Raw genomic sequence first — 15,832 nt, forward strand, 5'->3', positions numbered from 1 at the left:
CAGTTTGCATCTTTACTTTGATGGAAAGTTCCTGGATTGAGCACTGGAAAGGGAAATTCAGACAAATCTTGACAACTTATACAAAGTAATGTTCAGTTTTCCTTTCTAAATTGAACAATGCTTTATTATATTTTATTTTAAATATAATAATTATTGTATTTGGATATTTTTTCTTTTTTTTTTAAAAAAAATTGCAATTTAAATAAACTTTAGAAGCAACAGTGCAGGATTTCTGCATACCTGCAGTTATTTTATTATTATTATATTGTTATGTTTATTATTTTATTGTTTAACAACTTCCTCCATAAAATTGTGGAAGATTTTTACATTTTTGTCAGGGAAATGACTCATTAAAATACTATAACTTTATTGTACAGTGAAATATTTTACCGTAAATAAAAACTACGGTGGACCTAAAAAGTCAAAACACAATATCTCACAAAACATTACAGCATTTTAGATTAGGGATTAAGGGTTTATGATTTGTCACTCCTTAGACAGCTTAAAGTCATTTTCTGTTTCAGCTGTGGACTACTCATCGAATTTTAAACTGAGTTTGAAAGGATGGGAAAGCAGATTGAAATCATAATGGACTATTTTAACAGAGGACACTCATGTGATGCAAGTTGATACTTGTCTCCTCTGTTTTAGAGATAGAATAGAATTTTGTATTTATTTATTTTAACTGTATTTTTTCTTTTCAAAAAATATGTCCCCAGTGGGGATGGAGATCATGCCCAACCCTCAATATATGAAACTGAAAGAAAGCAGATTTGTTCCCCTCAACATTAAGAGTTAAACTGACTCCAAAATGCACTGGATTTGTAACATTCTCAAAAAGCTTCCTGCGTCTCATCTGAGTCCATGTCAACATCAACTGTGAACACGGCAGTTGTGAGCGTGGTGCTAAAGCTTTTGGTCTGTCCTGTATCTCCTGTGGGTCTTACTGCTTCAGCTCTGAATGTTTTGCACGTATGGCCCTGTATGTTTCTAGTCTTCAGTGCTGGTATTTTTTTGTAGCAGAGCAAAACAACATGGAGCATCACAGGGACGGGGAAAATATGGTGCTCCATATAGCAAAGCACATAGCAGGTGCATTGTGGCCGTGGATACACCTCTCATAAGATCAGTAAAGTTATTTTAACAGTAAGTAGAGTTGTTTCGAGAGCTTTTCTCCTCATTTTAGCACAATTAAAAGAGTGCAGTACAGAAAAGCTCCAATTGTGACTTTAGTCAGCAGAAGTGCACACAATCCAACTTTCATGTGTTCTGCTTCTTTTACTTTAGTATAGTATTTCATCTATAACATAATCTTCTGAAATGTCCATCAAAATACAGCTGTCTCACAATAATGACATTCAGGTGTCACTGAATGTATCCTGGATTTAACAGAAACGTCAGTGTGATGTGCTGATGTGCCGTTTGTTTTCCACAGCTGGCTTATTTTCTTTGAGTTTATTAAACACCTGCAACATCACACAGCGGCTGAAACAATAAGTCTGTCTTTAACTTGACAGAGTGATGTGCATTTACACACAGCAGCCGTAGCTTTGGTCAGGATCTGACAGTAATTAATGTTCTGCTACACATCGCCAGCGGTCAGCTGTTTACAGATTCCAGGTTTATACTTAGGAAGCATTCGTGACAAAGCAGCCCTAAGGGATGAACTCCATCAAAGGTGTCAGAACATTTTTATTTAATGTCTGAAGAGTTTCCCCTTGCCCACCCCTACCTTAACCTCTTTGGTTGTCACATCTCAAAAAACAAGCATTTTTCCCCAATTACAGAGGTAATTGGTACAAGAGAGATTATTTTTACCTCCAGGAAAGAGCAAGATTAAAAAATAATATAATAATAATTCACACTCCTGCCATCCTCTTTTCTAATAAATAATCTTAATTCTTTCAAGCTTTCGAGGTTCCAAAGGATATTGTAATGCCACGATATGTTTAAAGCATATTACATTATATGAGTGTTCTTTGTTAAAATACACCATTATGGTTTTCATTTGCTCTTCCATCCTTTCAAACTCAGTTTAAAAGTCAAGCTAGCGCACTGGTGAGAGTAGTAGTACGCAACAGATACAGGACACGACACTGAGCTGCCGCCAAGGGCTTCAGTTCTGACCAATCACGAAACAAGCCAAACCATTTTGTGAAATGTTGTGATGTGACCTTCAGGGCTGCTGTGAAAAAAATCTATTGCAATCATTTACAAATGAACTGAGTCTTCTGCCAACAATTTTGCGATCAGTGAAGTTGGTGTCAGAAAGAATTAACAAATTATCGTATTCTGTTTTGTTTTACACAGTGTCTATCTATCTATCTATATATATATATATATATATATATATATATATATATATATATATATACTTTTATCGCACATAAATCAAAGGATAAGACAATGCAGCTCATTAATGTATGGATGCATTGATGCAAGTACTGTTATGTGTTTTGTGCTTTGTGTAGACAAGCAGAAAGCCAGTAATGCTTGCGTGGTCAGCATTTATGTTCAAGCTGAAGAACACTCTGTCCTTTCACACTTAAGTTGAAATCCATGAAAAGAAAGAGCTTCCAAGCATGAGGGTTAGGAAATAGTATCATCTCTGCAAATTGAATCATTACAGAGCTTATCTGCAGCTGCAGAGTATAAATATGTAGAATTACTCTTGCTCTATTTCAATATTTTATATGAATTGGTACACTGAATCTTAATTGATAAGATTTGGCACAGAGTGAACGCACAGAGTGTACTTGGGTAAATTAAAGGATGACATGACAATGACATTTCATGCACATGATGGACTAATGAGAAAAAGGAAACTGCTTTACACAATTCATGCGCTGAGTTACACTGTAATGATATTACTTCATCAAGGTTTTACTCACCATCAAACTTGACCTTGAGAATGTAGTCCCTATAAAATTTTCTGCCATTGCCAGGTTTAAGAGCATCACACACCTTGGTGGTGTTAGGGCATAAGGCCTGCCTCATGTTATGTAAGGCAGTAGCCATTGCATAGACAGCATTCACTACAAACATGATCTTGGATTCTGGCTGAAACTGAGTCTCGCGGAGTGAGTGCTTCCCACAGCCCAGGTCATGGAGGCTGCATTGGAACTGGTTTTCCCAAAACTCTCTGAACCAGGGATTCCTGGTGTTGTTATATGGGTGCAAGGCAGTGAAGTACTGATTAAACCGGGGAATCTGATAGGAAGCCAGTTCGATGGTGAACGCTCCATCGGCCACAGCCTCACTGCCTCTCACCACACTCTCCTGTGCTCCCCAGCCATCGCTGGCCACCCATGTGAAAGTGACGTTCATGCGGTTGGCTGCCACTAGCAGCTCGCGGGCATCTTCGCTGCGCGTGAAGAGGATCACCACCTTGGCGTTGGACTTCTGCTGCAGGGAGCGGATCACATTCTCATAACTCCAGCGGCTCATGGAGCGGCTCACCTTGGCTGAAGTGGCAATGCAGATCTGGCGGGCACGAGCCTCTTGCTGGAAGGCATCGATGCCGGTCTCGCCATAGTCACCTTCCGATGCCACAGTTGATACGTACGTCCAGTTGAAGTAACGCAGGATCTCTGCCATGGCCTTGGCCTGATAGAAGTCAGGAGGCACAGTGCGGGCAAAGTAGTCATAGCGGGTCTTGTCACTGAGCTTGGCACTGGTGGAAGCGTAGCTGATCTGAGGGATTTGGAAGAGTCGCAGAAGGTTGGCCACCTGGAATAAGTGAGACACCAGAATTATTGTTTGTTACTTAGATCAGTCTTCACACTACAGTATAACAGTAAACCTTCATTAAGGGCACGGTAAGTTTTTTTATGAATGCTATTATGACATATTAGTTGGAAAACTAGTAATTAATATATTACATTTCACACAAAAAGTGCACCTGCCAACTGTGGGAATTGTTTTAATTGCTCATCATTAAATAAATGAATGAAACTGGCTACACTACATGGTTCTCCCCCTGCAGATGCAATTAGTCTCACCCCATTCAGTCTCCCATTTCTTCACCGGATCCCTGCTGAGCCTTTCACAACTTAACTCTCCTGCTGGCTGAGTGCTGAAATCCTGCATTTAACAATTATGGAGATTTTCTGTCTACCTCATCTTTTCTGATCTGTTATGCTGTTGTCAGTGATAACCAAAAAAGATGTGCACAAGACTGAGTGGCCACAAGTGTTAGTCACAGTGGATAGACTTTACTGTACTACAAAAATGAACACATTTCCAGAAGGTTCTTCCTCTGCTTTGGAGAGAAGATAGAGACAAACACGGAGAGACAGAGAGGGGTTGAGGGCAGGGATTGGGAAGTGAAAGGGAGTCAAAGTATCAAAGAATCTTGAAACTTCTGTGCTTTCTCTGTAATAGGTTTTGTCAGTGTTGTGACACCGTGTGCAGTGTGCAGAAGTGGCTGACTAGCTGTTGCTTCAGGCACTTCTGTGAAAGCCTAAGGGGAATCAGTCTGATCAGTTAAAAGAATGCCAGCCTAAATCTGGTTGACTTTAATGCTGGCTCTCACACCAGCACACTTGTGACACAAGATCTTGAATGTCAATGAATAATTCCTGAGAAAGTCAGTGGAACTTCACATTAAAATCATCCAGTAAGTTTAATTTGTCATTCCATTCTCATTGTATGAGGTATGATAAGCATTGAATGGGACAATTCCATATCCTTTCTTTTACCCAAATAACTGTCATGTTATAATGCTGTTGTTGGAGAAGAAGAGCCCCAGTGTGAACAAGAGGCCTTTTCATTTATTTTAAGCAGGATCAGTCTTTGCAGGATGATAGTACACGACTCACCACCTTGGATATGTCTTTACTCAATAAAACTCTTGAAAAGTGGCAGCTCCTATGAATGACTTGTCAGAGTATTACTTTGACATCTCATTGAAAAACGAATGAAATAATTTTATGAATATTGCTGTTTGTGGTGTGATGCTTTTTATACTGTACTGTGGGATTAGTAGCAGAGTACCAGGTTCTCAGGGAAATAAATAATAAAAATAGCAACCTAAATACATTTGGTCTATAAAATAAAGAAACTGAATCACACAAAAAGGCACCCACACAGTTAATACTGATACAGATGCTGATATGTAGCATGATGTGGCTCTTTAAGGCGCCACATCGGGAGGATGGCAATTTAAGGAGCTCCGTCCTGCAGCCATTTTGCAAATGCATTGCATAAAATTGCATAAAATTGGTCAATTATTTGATATGGATAGAAAACAGTCTAGCAGCCGACATAATTTCAAACATAGACCAGTATGCCAGTATAGGCAGGCAGGTCTAGTCAAATGATAAACACAGACACTTCATTAATTAGTATGTATCCCCGCTGAAGAAGATGGCAGCACTCTGAGACATTACAATAAATCTGGTGTGATGTGCCTCGATGGATTTTAATCATAGGATCTTTGTTATTCTGCAGGATCAGAGAAATAAATATTAAATGAGCCAATGGCAGTGATTTTCAGACCACTAGATTTATTGGAATTAATGAGAAAAAATTTCACAGAAAAAATGAAATGCAACAGCACAATCAAGAGCGACTGGACTCAAATTTTTACCACCACCCAAATAATACCATTAGAGCTATTTTTCACTCGTCTGAGGTGTAGCAACTGAAAAATGAAAAGAAAATCTACAGTAGATTGTTGAAACGCATGAGCGAACATTTCATATCAGTTCACAGGTTGGTTTCCCCTGAGATTTCCAGGTCAGCTGGAGAAACCCTGATTATTCAGAGGCTAATATTCACATTTCTACATAGAATTGCCTCTCTTCCTAAATCGCCTTGACAACCTTTCTCAACATGTGGTGGAACAGCTGGCAGCAACGGGCTTGCTGTGAAATCAGAGTATGATCTAAGGTGGCAAATGACATATAAATACTATCTAATTAATCATTTTCACATCACTCAATTTGATATCGAACCCTGGAAAATCCATTTCCACTGATCGATTCTCATCAGTTCTCCACACTTTTGATAACAAAAGGCTCACTCACTGTTTGGAATTAGTTGTATGAACTTTGAGTGAACTGACAAAGTCTTGCTTTTAGCCTCCACAAATAAAAGCATTCAATAACTCTCAACTTTATTTTCAAACCACAAGAGGAATTCAGCATAGTGCCTCATAAGTACACAGCATGCATGAAACAGATCATTTGCTAATAGTAAACAATGGATGAGACTATTGTGAATTTTTATTGACTGAAAATGTTTCAAATCCTTTGCCCAAATGCGTTACAAATTTATTTTCCCAGATGTTTCTGTGCTAAAAGAAAAAAAGGGAAAGCCCTGACTGCAGAGTTCAGCTAGTTCATCTGCATACTGATTTTATATCATCATGTGAGTTCACTTAAAAAAAATCTTCTCCCTGATCTCTGAAAATCTAAATCTGTGCAGAAACAACTCTTTGAAAAGACGGTAAAAAAAAAAAAACCCTGCTAAAACGCAAAGTCTGTAGGTGGTATAGATAATTTAAAGCCTGATATATTTGCTTGAGGACAATTAGTAAGATAGATGCTGACTGAACAGTGAGGGGGTTTTAAATAAGTTAACAACGACTAGATAAAATTGCAGTGATAGAACTTTTTTGTTCACTTTAAGGAGCATGGACGCTCACTGGATCACGTTGGTATGTTTTAGCACAAAGGCAGTCGGAAAGGCTGAGAGGACTCCTGTAGGGGAGGTGCAGGAAATTCTGGTGGGATTTGAATCCAGGCCAGTAAGGCTGCATGTGATTCTCAAGCTGAGGGCCTTAACCATCTCTGAGCATTAAATCTTTTTAGACAAAGAAGACACAAAACACAATTAGGTGTATTAACATTATTATTACAACTTTAAATGTTCAAAAGTGTAACAGTGAGCTCAAGATGACCACCAGTCACCAGTTGGTCAGTTTATGGATATTTGTCTGTACATTGGCAGACATATTATTTAATAGAGGTAATACTTAACCCATAATGCACTGAGTGCCTGACATAGTTAGAATGTGATCATTTTCTTTTCACAGGTACAGTACACATCCATTCTGCTGAAATTTGGCTATGCTTGTGGTAGTGAATGAGTAATTTCTCTGCAGGGTATTAAAGAGAGCTCTATGCCAGTTGAGTAATCCACTTACATGTGGCTTATGGAGGTTATAAAGCACAGTGCCAGATGTGTCACCATTACAATGGATTCATTGGAAATCATTATATTGATGTTCACAGGGCTTATATGAAAAGCCAAGACCGTCCCACCTGCAAAGTCTGTGACTGACACTGTACGAGTGTTGAGACAGACATTTACACGACCAAGGCAGTGACTATGTTCTCCTTTTGGACTCTTCATATAATTATGTACGAGCCTTTATATATGAGTCTTGTCATTTTGATAGTCAGGAGTGATGCACCTTTTATCCAGCACCCACCCACACACTCCTACAATCCCCCCATATTCCCCCACCCTTGTTAACCAGCTACAACTGCATGAGGATTCTCACTCATGAGTCTCAACTGTAACGGGTTCAAAGGAGCAGAGAAGTCCTGGAGCTTAAGATACCAGAGGGCAAGAAGAGCAGACAAGGAGAGCTTGAGGTATAAATTGCACAAGACCAGAAAAGCTGAGCCAGAACCAGAGAGATGAGCATGAGGTCTCTATGGCAAGTTTATATCCAGCCAGTGCTGTTCAGCAAATTGCTCTTGGAGGCTGTTGTGTCTTCCTCCTTACAGCTAAGGAGGCTGTCAGAATGTGTTTGCTGAATCGCAAACTCATCAGCATGTGTGCAGAGCAACATGTCCAAAATAGACAGACCTGCATGGGTGTCACTGTCTCTGCCATTGTAGAGTAAATTAATGTAATCACACATTTGTGTACACAGAGAATTGGAGAGGAAAACAGCCTTTAGTTGTCTGTATTTAATTTAATATTTCTTTGGAAATGTATTTATTCCATCTGCTGTAGATGTCTTACAATAGTGGTTACTACAAAAGGCACAATCACCCCATTTTAATCATTCCATTTCTCAGAAATATCTTGTAACATCCATTAATTAAATAAGGTTTTTGTCAGTTACACCATACTGATTCATGTATCATAGCATTTTTGGGATGTTTTTGTGTTTTAATGTAAAAAGAAAACCAAAGTGACAACCTTTTATGGTCTTTCTCATTTTTCTGGAATTTGTCACTTGTATCTAAAGCAGATCTGACTTTTCACTCTCTCATGACTACTAAATTGCAAGCAGATATCCCTTCCTTTGGCCACACAATGTGGATTACAGTCTCACACACACTTTCAGATAGAGGGATCACAGTGCATCAGACAGCACCTTATTTAATTAAGAAAATTAAGAAATGACCCAGTGTGGCTTTGCACTGCAGGGTCTGTTACTGAGCAGATTACTGTGAAAGTGGTTTCTGATCTGGACCTGGTAAATGTATGTGACACAGAGACACCAAGTAACAGGATTGTTCTTTTCAGCTGTCGTATACTGTTTCCATAGAGATATCCTTAAGTCACCAGCGAACACTGTGAGCTAGAATAATTCACTGCACATGTTAAACGCTTGTGTACGGACCATAAAAACTATTAGACAAAAACTTGATAAAAGTCAACATATTTATACATCTCAAGAAAACTATTGCATATGTTTTACTTTGTAGTTTGCCGCCCTTCCAAAGTGCACATGTGTAGAATTCACTGCTATGGCTGATTAAAAATTAAATAGAGATGCAGTTTCTTATTGCAGCACATCTCCAGCACGCACTGCACTTATTTTGTCTGCTTAACATACTACTGAATGGGTGAGAGGCAACAAAGAGAAAGAAATAAAGAAAGGTATGTGAGGAGGGACACAGTTGGGGCTATTGTCAAATAACAGAGTTGTAGATATATAGGGACACAGACAGAAGAGACTGAGAGAGTGTCCTGGTCCAGGAAATATCAGGCCTACTTTGTAGAGATGTCATGATTTTTTTTCTACATGAAAAGCCCATCTGCTCTTCCCAGAAGACTGTCTCAGTGTGCTTCTACAGCAATAACACTGTATTCCCAGAGCAGCAGTCCTTAGCTCCACTCAGTATCACACATATACAGCCCACTGCAGTGCTCTGAAACACACATGCAAGCACATACACGAGGAGCGGACATGCATGCGCACATAGCGTCGCACAGTGTATGGTTAGAGTATTCACCGCATCGTTATTAGTTTGTTTCTTATGATTTAGTTGCTTGGCAACAGCTTTAACAGGGTGGAAATATGAGCTGTTAGATACCTAGAGCAAGGTTGTTTTTTGATCAGGTCCTGCCCCCTTCATCCTGCGAGATAATATGAAGCTACTTTACACTGCAGAAGTCTTTCAAAGCCCCCAGAGTCACGCAACCATTCAGACTACACCACATGTTAAGACGTGGCCACACTTTCATTCATTTACACTGTTAGCAAATCAGCTTTTGACATTTACTCGCTTCCATTAGTTTCATTTCTTTCCTCTGTGAGTCGGTGCATTGCCCGTCTCTTTACAACCACCATCAAACATCACAGGCATGCTCAGCGTGATCCGCCAGGAAGGTTGAGCTTAACTAAAAGTACACACACGTGACATACCAAAATGGGGTGCAGCGGACTTTAACATTCACTGAGTTTTGAGTTTGTGCGGTGGACATTATATGTATTTCAGCTGCACAAATAGTGCGTTCTGCCAAGCCACTGAATAATCCAATCACATGTGAATTATTCACGATTTTGGAAGCACGTTCGTTACTTTTGCCCATGAATAATGCATTTTCACTGCATGGCTTTACTGATATGTTTCATCATTATTGTTCTCTCTGGCATGAATTCTGTCATGTGTGTATCCATGTTCATCATCCTTTATATGACTCATGAATGCTCCAGAGATTGGCACTGTTTACCTGCAGATGAAGATTCTATAAATAGGGTTGTTTGTAAAAAAGAAGAAGAAGAAGAAGAGAGAGAGAGATTCTTTTCATACATTTACCTTATTATTCCACTCACACAGTTGAGTCTGCAAATGTCAAGCACTGTGTTCATATCAGGATCTATAGCTTTAAGCTCCACCTTGTGACTGTTTCGACTCCAATCTCATTAATCAGTTAAAAAATGACCACTCCTCAGACAGTCCACTAAAATATTCCAATTAATTCACAAAGGTGCCAATATACAATTGGAGCTTTCATCCAGACACCCCAGAACAAGCCAGGTTTCTTCTTCCAGACGGCGAATTTTGTGCTCAGCTCTGAAAGATCAGAACAGATCATTTTTCATCGTTTGCACATTGGTTCCAGAAATTCCTCCTGTCTGTGTTTCATGACCGACAATAATTATTCAGTTCTCCTGTGAGCATTTGAGCATTTGACATTCCTGAGGTGTTGCTCTTCTAATGCGCCCCGGTGATTATGATGTTTTTCCTGGGGGATGCTCTCTTACCAGTGAGTCATATTTAGCAACACAGACTGCTGTCGGGGTAACAAAAGTGGAGTCCCTTCCATGTATTAATCAGAAGCCAGCCCCGAGGCTAGATGTTCCTGGACTGTAATTGTGGAATATAATACATCTCTGATTAACCCACGCCTTTAGGACACTGAAGAGTAATAATGCTAATGTTCCCTCTATAAAGCATCTCTATCCAGAACAATTCACATCATGGATGCAGACTGACAGTGTTTTGGAGATTGTGATTTTTTTGGTTTCAGTATAGGACAATACTACTGAATATCTTGTACTGTGAGTAAATGTGTATTGTGTGAGGAGCTGTGTATTGTTCTGCACAGCTCCTCACACACAAATGCAGATGCTGAATGTACTGAACATGTAATCACAAGGTCATTACTCACCTTGCACTGATAACCTGTTGTTTAGATACCCTACAGGGAAGATGTTCATGGCTAAACCCTTGAGTCATATCAATATTTCCACATGCAGATTCATTCAAACTGTCCAGATGGCATCACAGACTTCCTAGTGACTCTTTAAGATAGCAGGCTTTGGATTCTCAAATGGTTCAACGCCGTATGAGGCCATGTGACGCACTCTACCCCCCAGCCCCTCTCAACCTGTGATCATATCTGCCTCAGTGTTTCTGTGAAACGCAATCTCTCATTCGAACCCTCTTCATACTCTGTGCTGCAGGCACACCTCTGCCAAAGCACCAGAGAGCCCTACAGCAACCACAGATGGGGAAGACAGGACCTAGCCTGCAAGAGCGTCACAGAACTTCGCCTCCACACTAACTCAATCTGTGTCCATGTAACGCCAGCATGGCTAGGCCTGCGGCCAGATCCACCCCCATATCTGCAATTGTCACACCACAACACCAGCAGCACAGCAACACTCTTTTTATTGTGACAGATTTAGACAGCACTCAGCGTTCTCACCACCTGTCGGTTCACCATGTTCCACCATGTCGCTATGGCAATAAGGGTCTTTAGACCAATAATGCTAGTTATCCTGTAACTGCCTTGGCTTTGGGGTGAAATACACACATCTGACTTAACTGCCTGCCATTCACACACAAGGCCAGGCGTGGTAGACTTTCACACAGCCAGGCTAGTTCACTCAGAGGTCTCAGTGGCTATAGATTATGCACAAACCAGGCAGTTACAAAGGACTGAGACATTATGTAGAGATGGTATCTGCAAAGGTATAACCAGCGGCAACACAGAAATGCCACACACTCACACGCCCCAAATGCATATCTTTGTGTAATAACATTGCCCCTGAAAGACTGCAGAACATGTAAACAGATACACCTCTGTTGTTTTGAAAGGGCACGTCACACCAGGAAGATTAAATAAGTTCCAAGGGAGAGCTGGTGTTATCTTTTGTAGGCAACGTCATTATCCGATCACAATTCATTTTAAGAAGCTAGCAAGTGAAATAATAATAATAGAAAATAAGGTATGAGCAGATTTACAGATCCAGAAGTGGAGAGCTGTTTACCAAACAGCTCACAGAAATAGCAAGAGCACACCTCATAACTGAGCCACATTACAATACAGAGGGTTATTCACAGTGAGAGAGAACGGCGTCCTGTGGTGCACTCTTACTGATGAGGAAGATGCACTGAGAAGCTAGGGCAGACCTCAGACCTCAGGCTTGTAATAGTATATCCATAAATTACCACAAGACAAGGGCACTCTCTGAGGAGCCCCAGATGCAAGGTTTCACTAAAATTACAGCTCGTTTATCAAATCCATTATTTCCAAACTGTCCTTTTCACCAGGAATCCCAATATAGGTGCTCTGAATCCTCCTCTTACATCATTTCCCACAAGCACTCTGGCTGTATAATGCGTCATTTTACTCTCACTGTGTGCTTCGCTTTGTGTTTTATCAGGAGGGAGACCAAAACATTTGTTTTGGAACTACAAGAACCAGATTTCCAGAATGACTGGGAAATATTAAACTTTAAACACTTTAAATAGCAGCGCTTACTCATTTGAATAATATGTACATAACCGGGGTAGTCATTTAATGTGTCAACTTGAAAAATGCTTGTCTGACAGCAGATAGACACAGAGGAGTCATTCACTGATTAATTTATTGTTGGCATGTCAGTGCTGGCATGTCTGCTGCTGGTCACTGTTGTCTGCAAATCATGAACAAAAAGTACGGATGGAAACCACCACCAGCTGATTGTCCTGAAGTACCTGGTGGGGAAAGCTGCTAACTGGAGACTGCCACTGGTATGGGTTCCTACAGCTCCTGTGGTCTATCAGTGATCTGAAGCCAATTATTATTTCTGGATGGACAGAAGTGTGGTTGTTTCTTCAAACAGGCAGATATCTGGAACACGAGGCTGTGTGCTTCAAGTGAGGTGAACCGTGCAGCCGAGACAGCAGAATCAGTTCTCGGGCTTAAAGAGCTGAGATGATGAGTTTAAGCTAATGCTTTAAGGCATGTATATTTGTGGATATTTACAAATCTCAGTTCCACGTGACACACATATCTATTTTCACAATGACTTGAAATTACACTGATGTGGCAGCCATATTATGGCTGAAGACTTGAGGCCCAATTAGCAGAGCTTTCATCGCATCAGCCTGAGAGAGCCAAAAGGAGCCACTGCTGCTGAGAGTTATCAAGCCGTCACTAGTCATCCTGTCAGCCCGTCCCAAGCACAACATCTGTAGCATGTCTGCCTCTGACAGGACGGCAGCTGAAGTGTGAATTACCGGCAAAGAGAAAGAGATCCTCTAAATTAGATCAGCCAAGCATATGGGCATGCAGGTAAACAGATCCTCCTTGCGGAACCGAAACTCATTAAGTCCCTGTGTTAACATCTCGCAAGGGGTAATTGCACATGGTACTTAAGTCTAAATGGACGGTTGTATGACCATCCATCACACTCTTGCGCTTGCTTGTCCTCCCTTCCCTCTCTGTCTCTCTCAAGCCCACAGTAGCTGCTGATGGTTAAATACACCTTCTGTAATTGCACTGTCTGACTAAATTAATGAAGCTTTTGACCAACTCATTATATGACATAAACCAAAGATGATCTTTAACATGAAATTGAAAATTAATTGCACTACTGCAGATACAAGGAAGACAGCCCCACCCACTCAGTTGATCTGTTGGTTCCTACCTGAATGGAAACATCACTGTAGGAGCCTCCAATGACCCCAGAGATAGCCAGAGGGACGTCATCATGGATGGCATAGGAGCCATCAGGACATGTGTACTCGCTGTCATCCACTTTGGTGAGGGAGGCCCGGACGAACTCCAGAGACTGCTCCAGAGCGTAGGTGTCCTTAGAGCAAGTGTCCAGTATATGAGCTCCCAGTCTTATCCCGGGCAGGATGCGCTCGTCCTTGTTGATATCATCTAGTGCCAGCAGCATGGCCTCCAGTCTCTGGATCCCTCTCTGAGCATTGATCTTCCCACAGTCTTGTGCGCCCTCACCCTTCTGGTGCACAGGGAACAGGCCGCCGATCATCAAATCCCCATCCAGTGTGATCTCCCTCTTGGAGTCGGTGTTATAACCTACCACAGGCAAACCCTGGGGAGCCTGGGCAAAGAGAGATACGCATAAGCACAGCAGGCTGAGGTGGGACAGCCAGAGGGGTCGGGGCACAGGGCGCACCCCCAACACAGGGGATCTCCCCAATGACATATCCCTGGACAAAACAAGGTCACCGTCCTGCCTGCGGTTTCTTTTCAGCGTCTGGTCAAGCTTTGAAGAAAAGAACAGCAAGGCGCAGCAGCACCAGCTCTCAAAGCACCAGTGTTTTTATTCTTACAGAGGCCATTTACAGCATCAGCACCATCCTCTTCGTCCCTCTGTTCTTCAGAGTTTTTTGTAGATTGGAGCCTGCAGATCAAACAGAGAGAAATTCAGTCATAGCCTTTGAGCTGGAGAACAATGATCCCTTTGTCTTACACACATGTATGCGTCTGCCAGGGACTGACTTGTTCCATGGAAATATTTGACATCTGCAGTAAATATTTGTATCTTTTGATGCTTGTTGATGATTGATGTGATATGAAGGACAGAAAACAATTAAGACAGTTAGTAGCACCACATGTGCTACTATGTTCTTTTTTGACTATTTTCTTTCTCATTTGGTTTACAGGAAATATAAGGGCAATTTACCTTTGAAATGTTTCTGTTAATATCAACCAGGAAGAGGTATATAATGTATATAGTACTGAAAATATTAATACCAGTAAAATGTTGGCAGAAGCTTGAAGACAGAGTTTGACATCAGAGCAGAGTTATCTGAAGACCATGCGAACACCCACCAAATGGTTTTCTTGTGTTTTCACAAGTCAAACCATCAGTGTAAGAGGCTTCATTCAGAGTGTGTGGGTATGTTTTATTCTGAAGCCCATCCCCTCCCCTGCTGTTTCATTGTCTCTCTGACTTACTTCCATGATCGTACAGCTGCTTTATAATCACATTTGCACACGCTCCTGCACACCCAAAGTCTACAGAAATTATGAATTGTGACCCCCAAGGACTGTTTTGTCAGATTACATCAACCGCTCATATTCTCTTACAAAGAACACAATTTATGCCCAACAAAAGCAAAACCTACACGCGAATAAAAAGGAGATAAATTATTGAAATCTGTGTCAAGCACATGAATTAATTTTGTTGCCAGCTGATTCAATTAGTGTGATTTAATCTCGAGATACATAAAAGTATTCATTAGTTCTGCTCTCTATAGTGTGGTACTTTTTTTAATAGAAAGTGAGATGCAACTCCAAAATAATGTGAGTATTTCTCATTCCCTGCTAAAAAAAAAACAAAAAAAAAAAACATGTTAGTAAAACAAATGTGACTCATACTGAGACAAACAGTGCATCTGGGATTTCAGTGTTGCTGGAAAAACACTGCAGAGTCCTTGAATTATGAAAGTATTTACTGTTTTGGTTCATTTACACTAATGATATCACACAATTGATCATCCAGGGCAAAGGTTAGGGTCAGGTGCAAAATGAATTCCTTGGAGTTAGAAGAAGGAAAAGATAAGCTGCCAAGTTACTGCAAAATACAGTTGACAACAGATTGTACTTTTGGGGAGGAGTGAATTTATTCTGTATTGCTATCTGTTATCTGAGTATTGGCCAAAATGCTACTCTGTTTTTTTAAGTCAGCTTACTTTAAGCCCATATAAAACCTCCAGCCATACAAATGTCATTTACCTGAAGCAGTAAAATTCAATATAACAGGCTAAATAAAATTTGCTCAGATTTGCCCTAATTCAGGCATTGATACTGTGCCGAACCATGTCTCGATTTAATGTGACACTTCCATGTGAAGAGTTAAAGCTGATGCAGTTCATGTTTAGATCTGCAA

General features: G+C 40.7%; 1 protein-coding gene across 1 annotated transcript in view; it reads right to left on the reverse strand.

Moving 5' to 3' along the window:
* Positions 1–15,832, reverse strand: part of grm2a (glutamate receptor, metabotropic 2a) — a 32,405-nt gene that overhangs the window by 6,075 nt on the left and 10,498 nt on the right. Inside the window, exons 2-3 of the mRNA XM_046383831.1 lie at positions 13,616–14,341; positions 2,892–3,729 (exon numbers count right to left, since the gene is read on the reverse strand). Of these exons, the coding sequence (XP_046239787.1) occupies positions 2,892–3,729; positions 13,616–14,143 (1,366 nt within the window). The 5' untranslated portion in view covers positions 14,144–14,341. The remainder of the gene's footprint in view (positions 1–2,891; positions 3,730–13,615; positions 14,342–15,832) is intronic.

This window comes from Scatophagus argus, chromosome 3 (genome assembly GCF_020382885.2).
Source record: "Scatophagus argus isolate fScaArg1 chromosome 3, fScaArg1.pri, whole genome shotgun sequence".
Classification (NCBI taxonomy): Eukaryota; Metazoa; Chordata; class Actinopteri; family Scatophagidae; genus Scatophagus; species Scatophagus argus.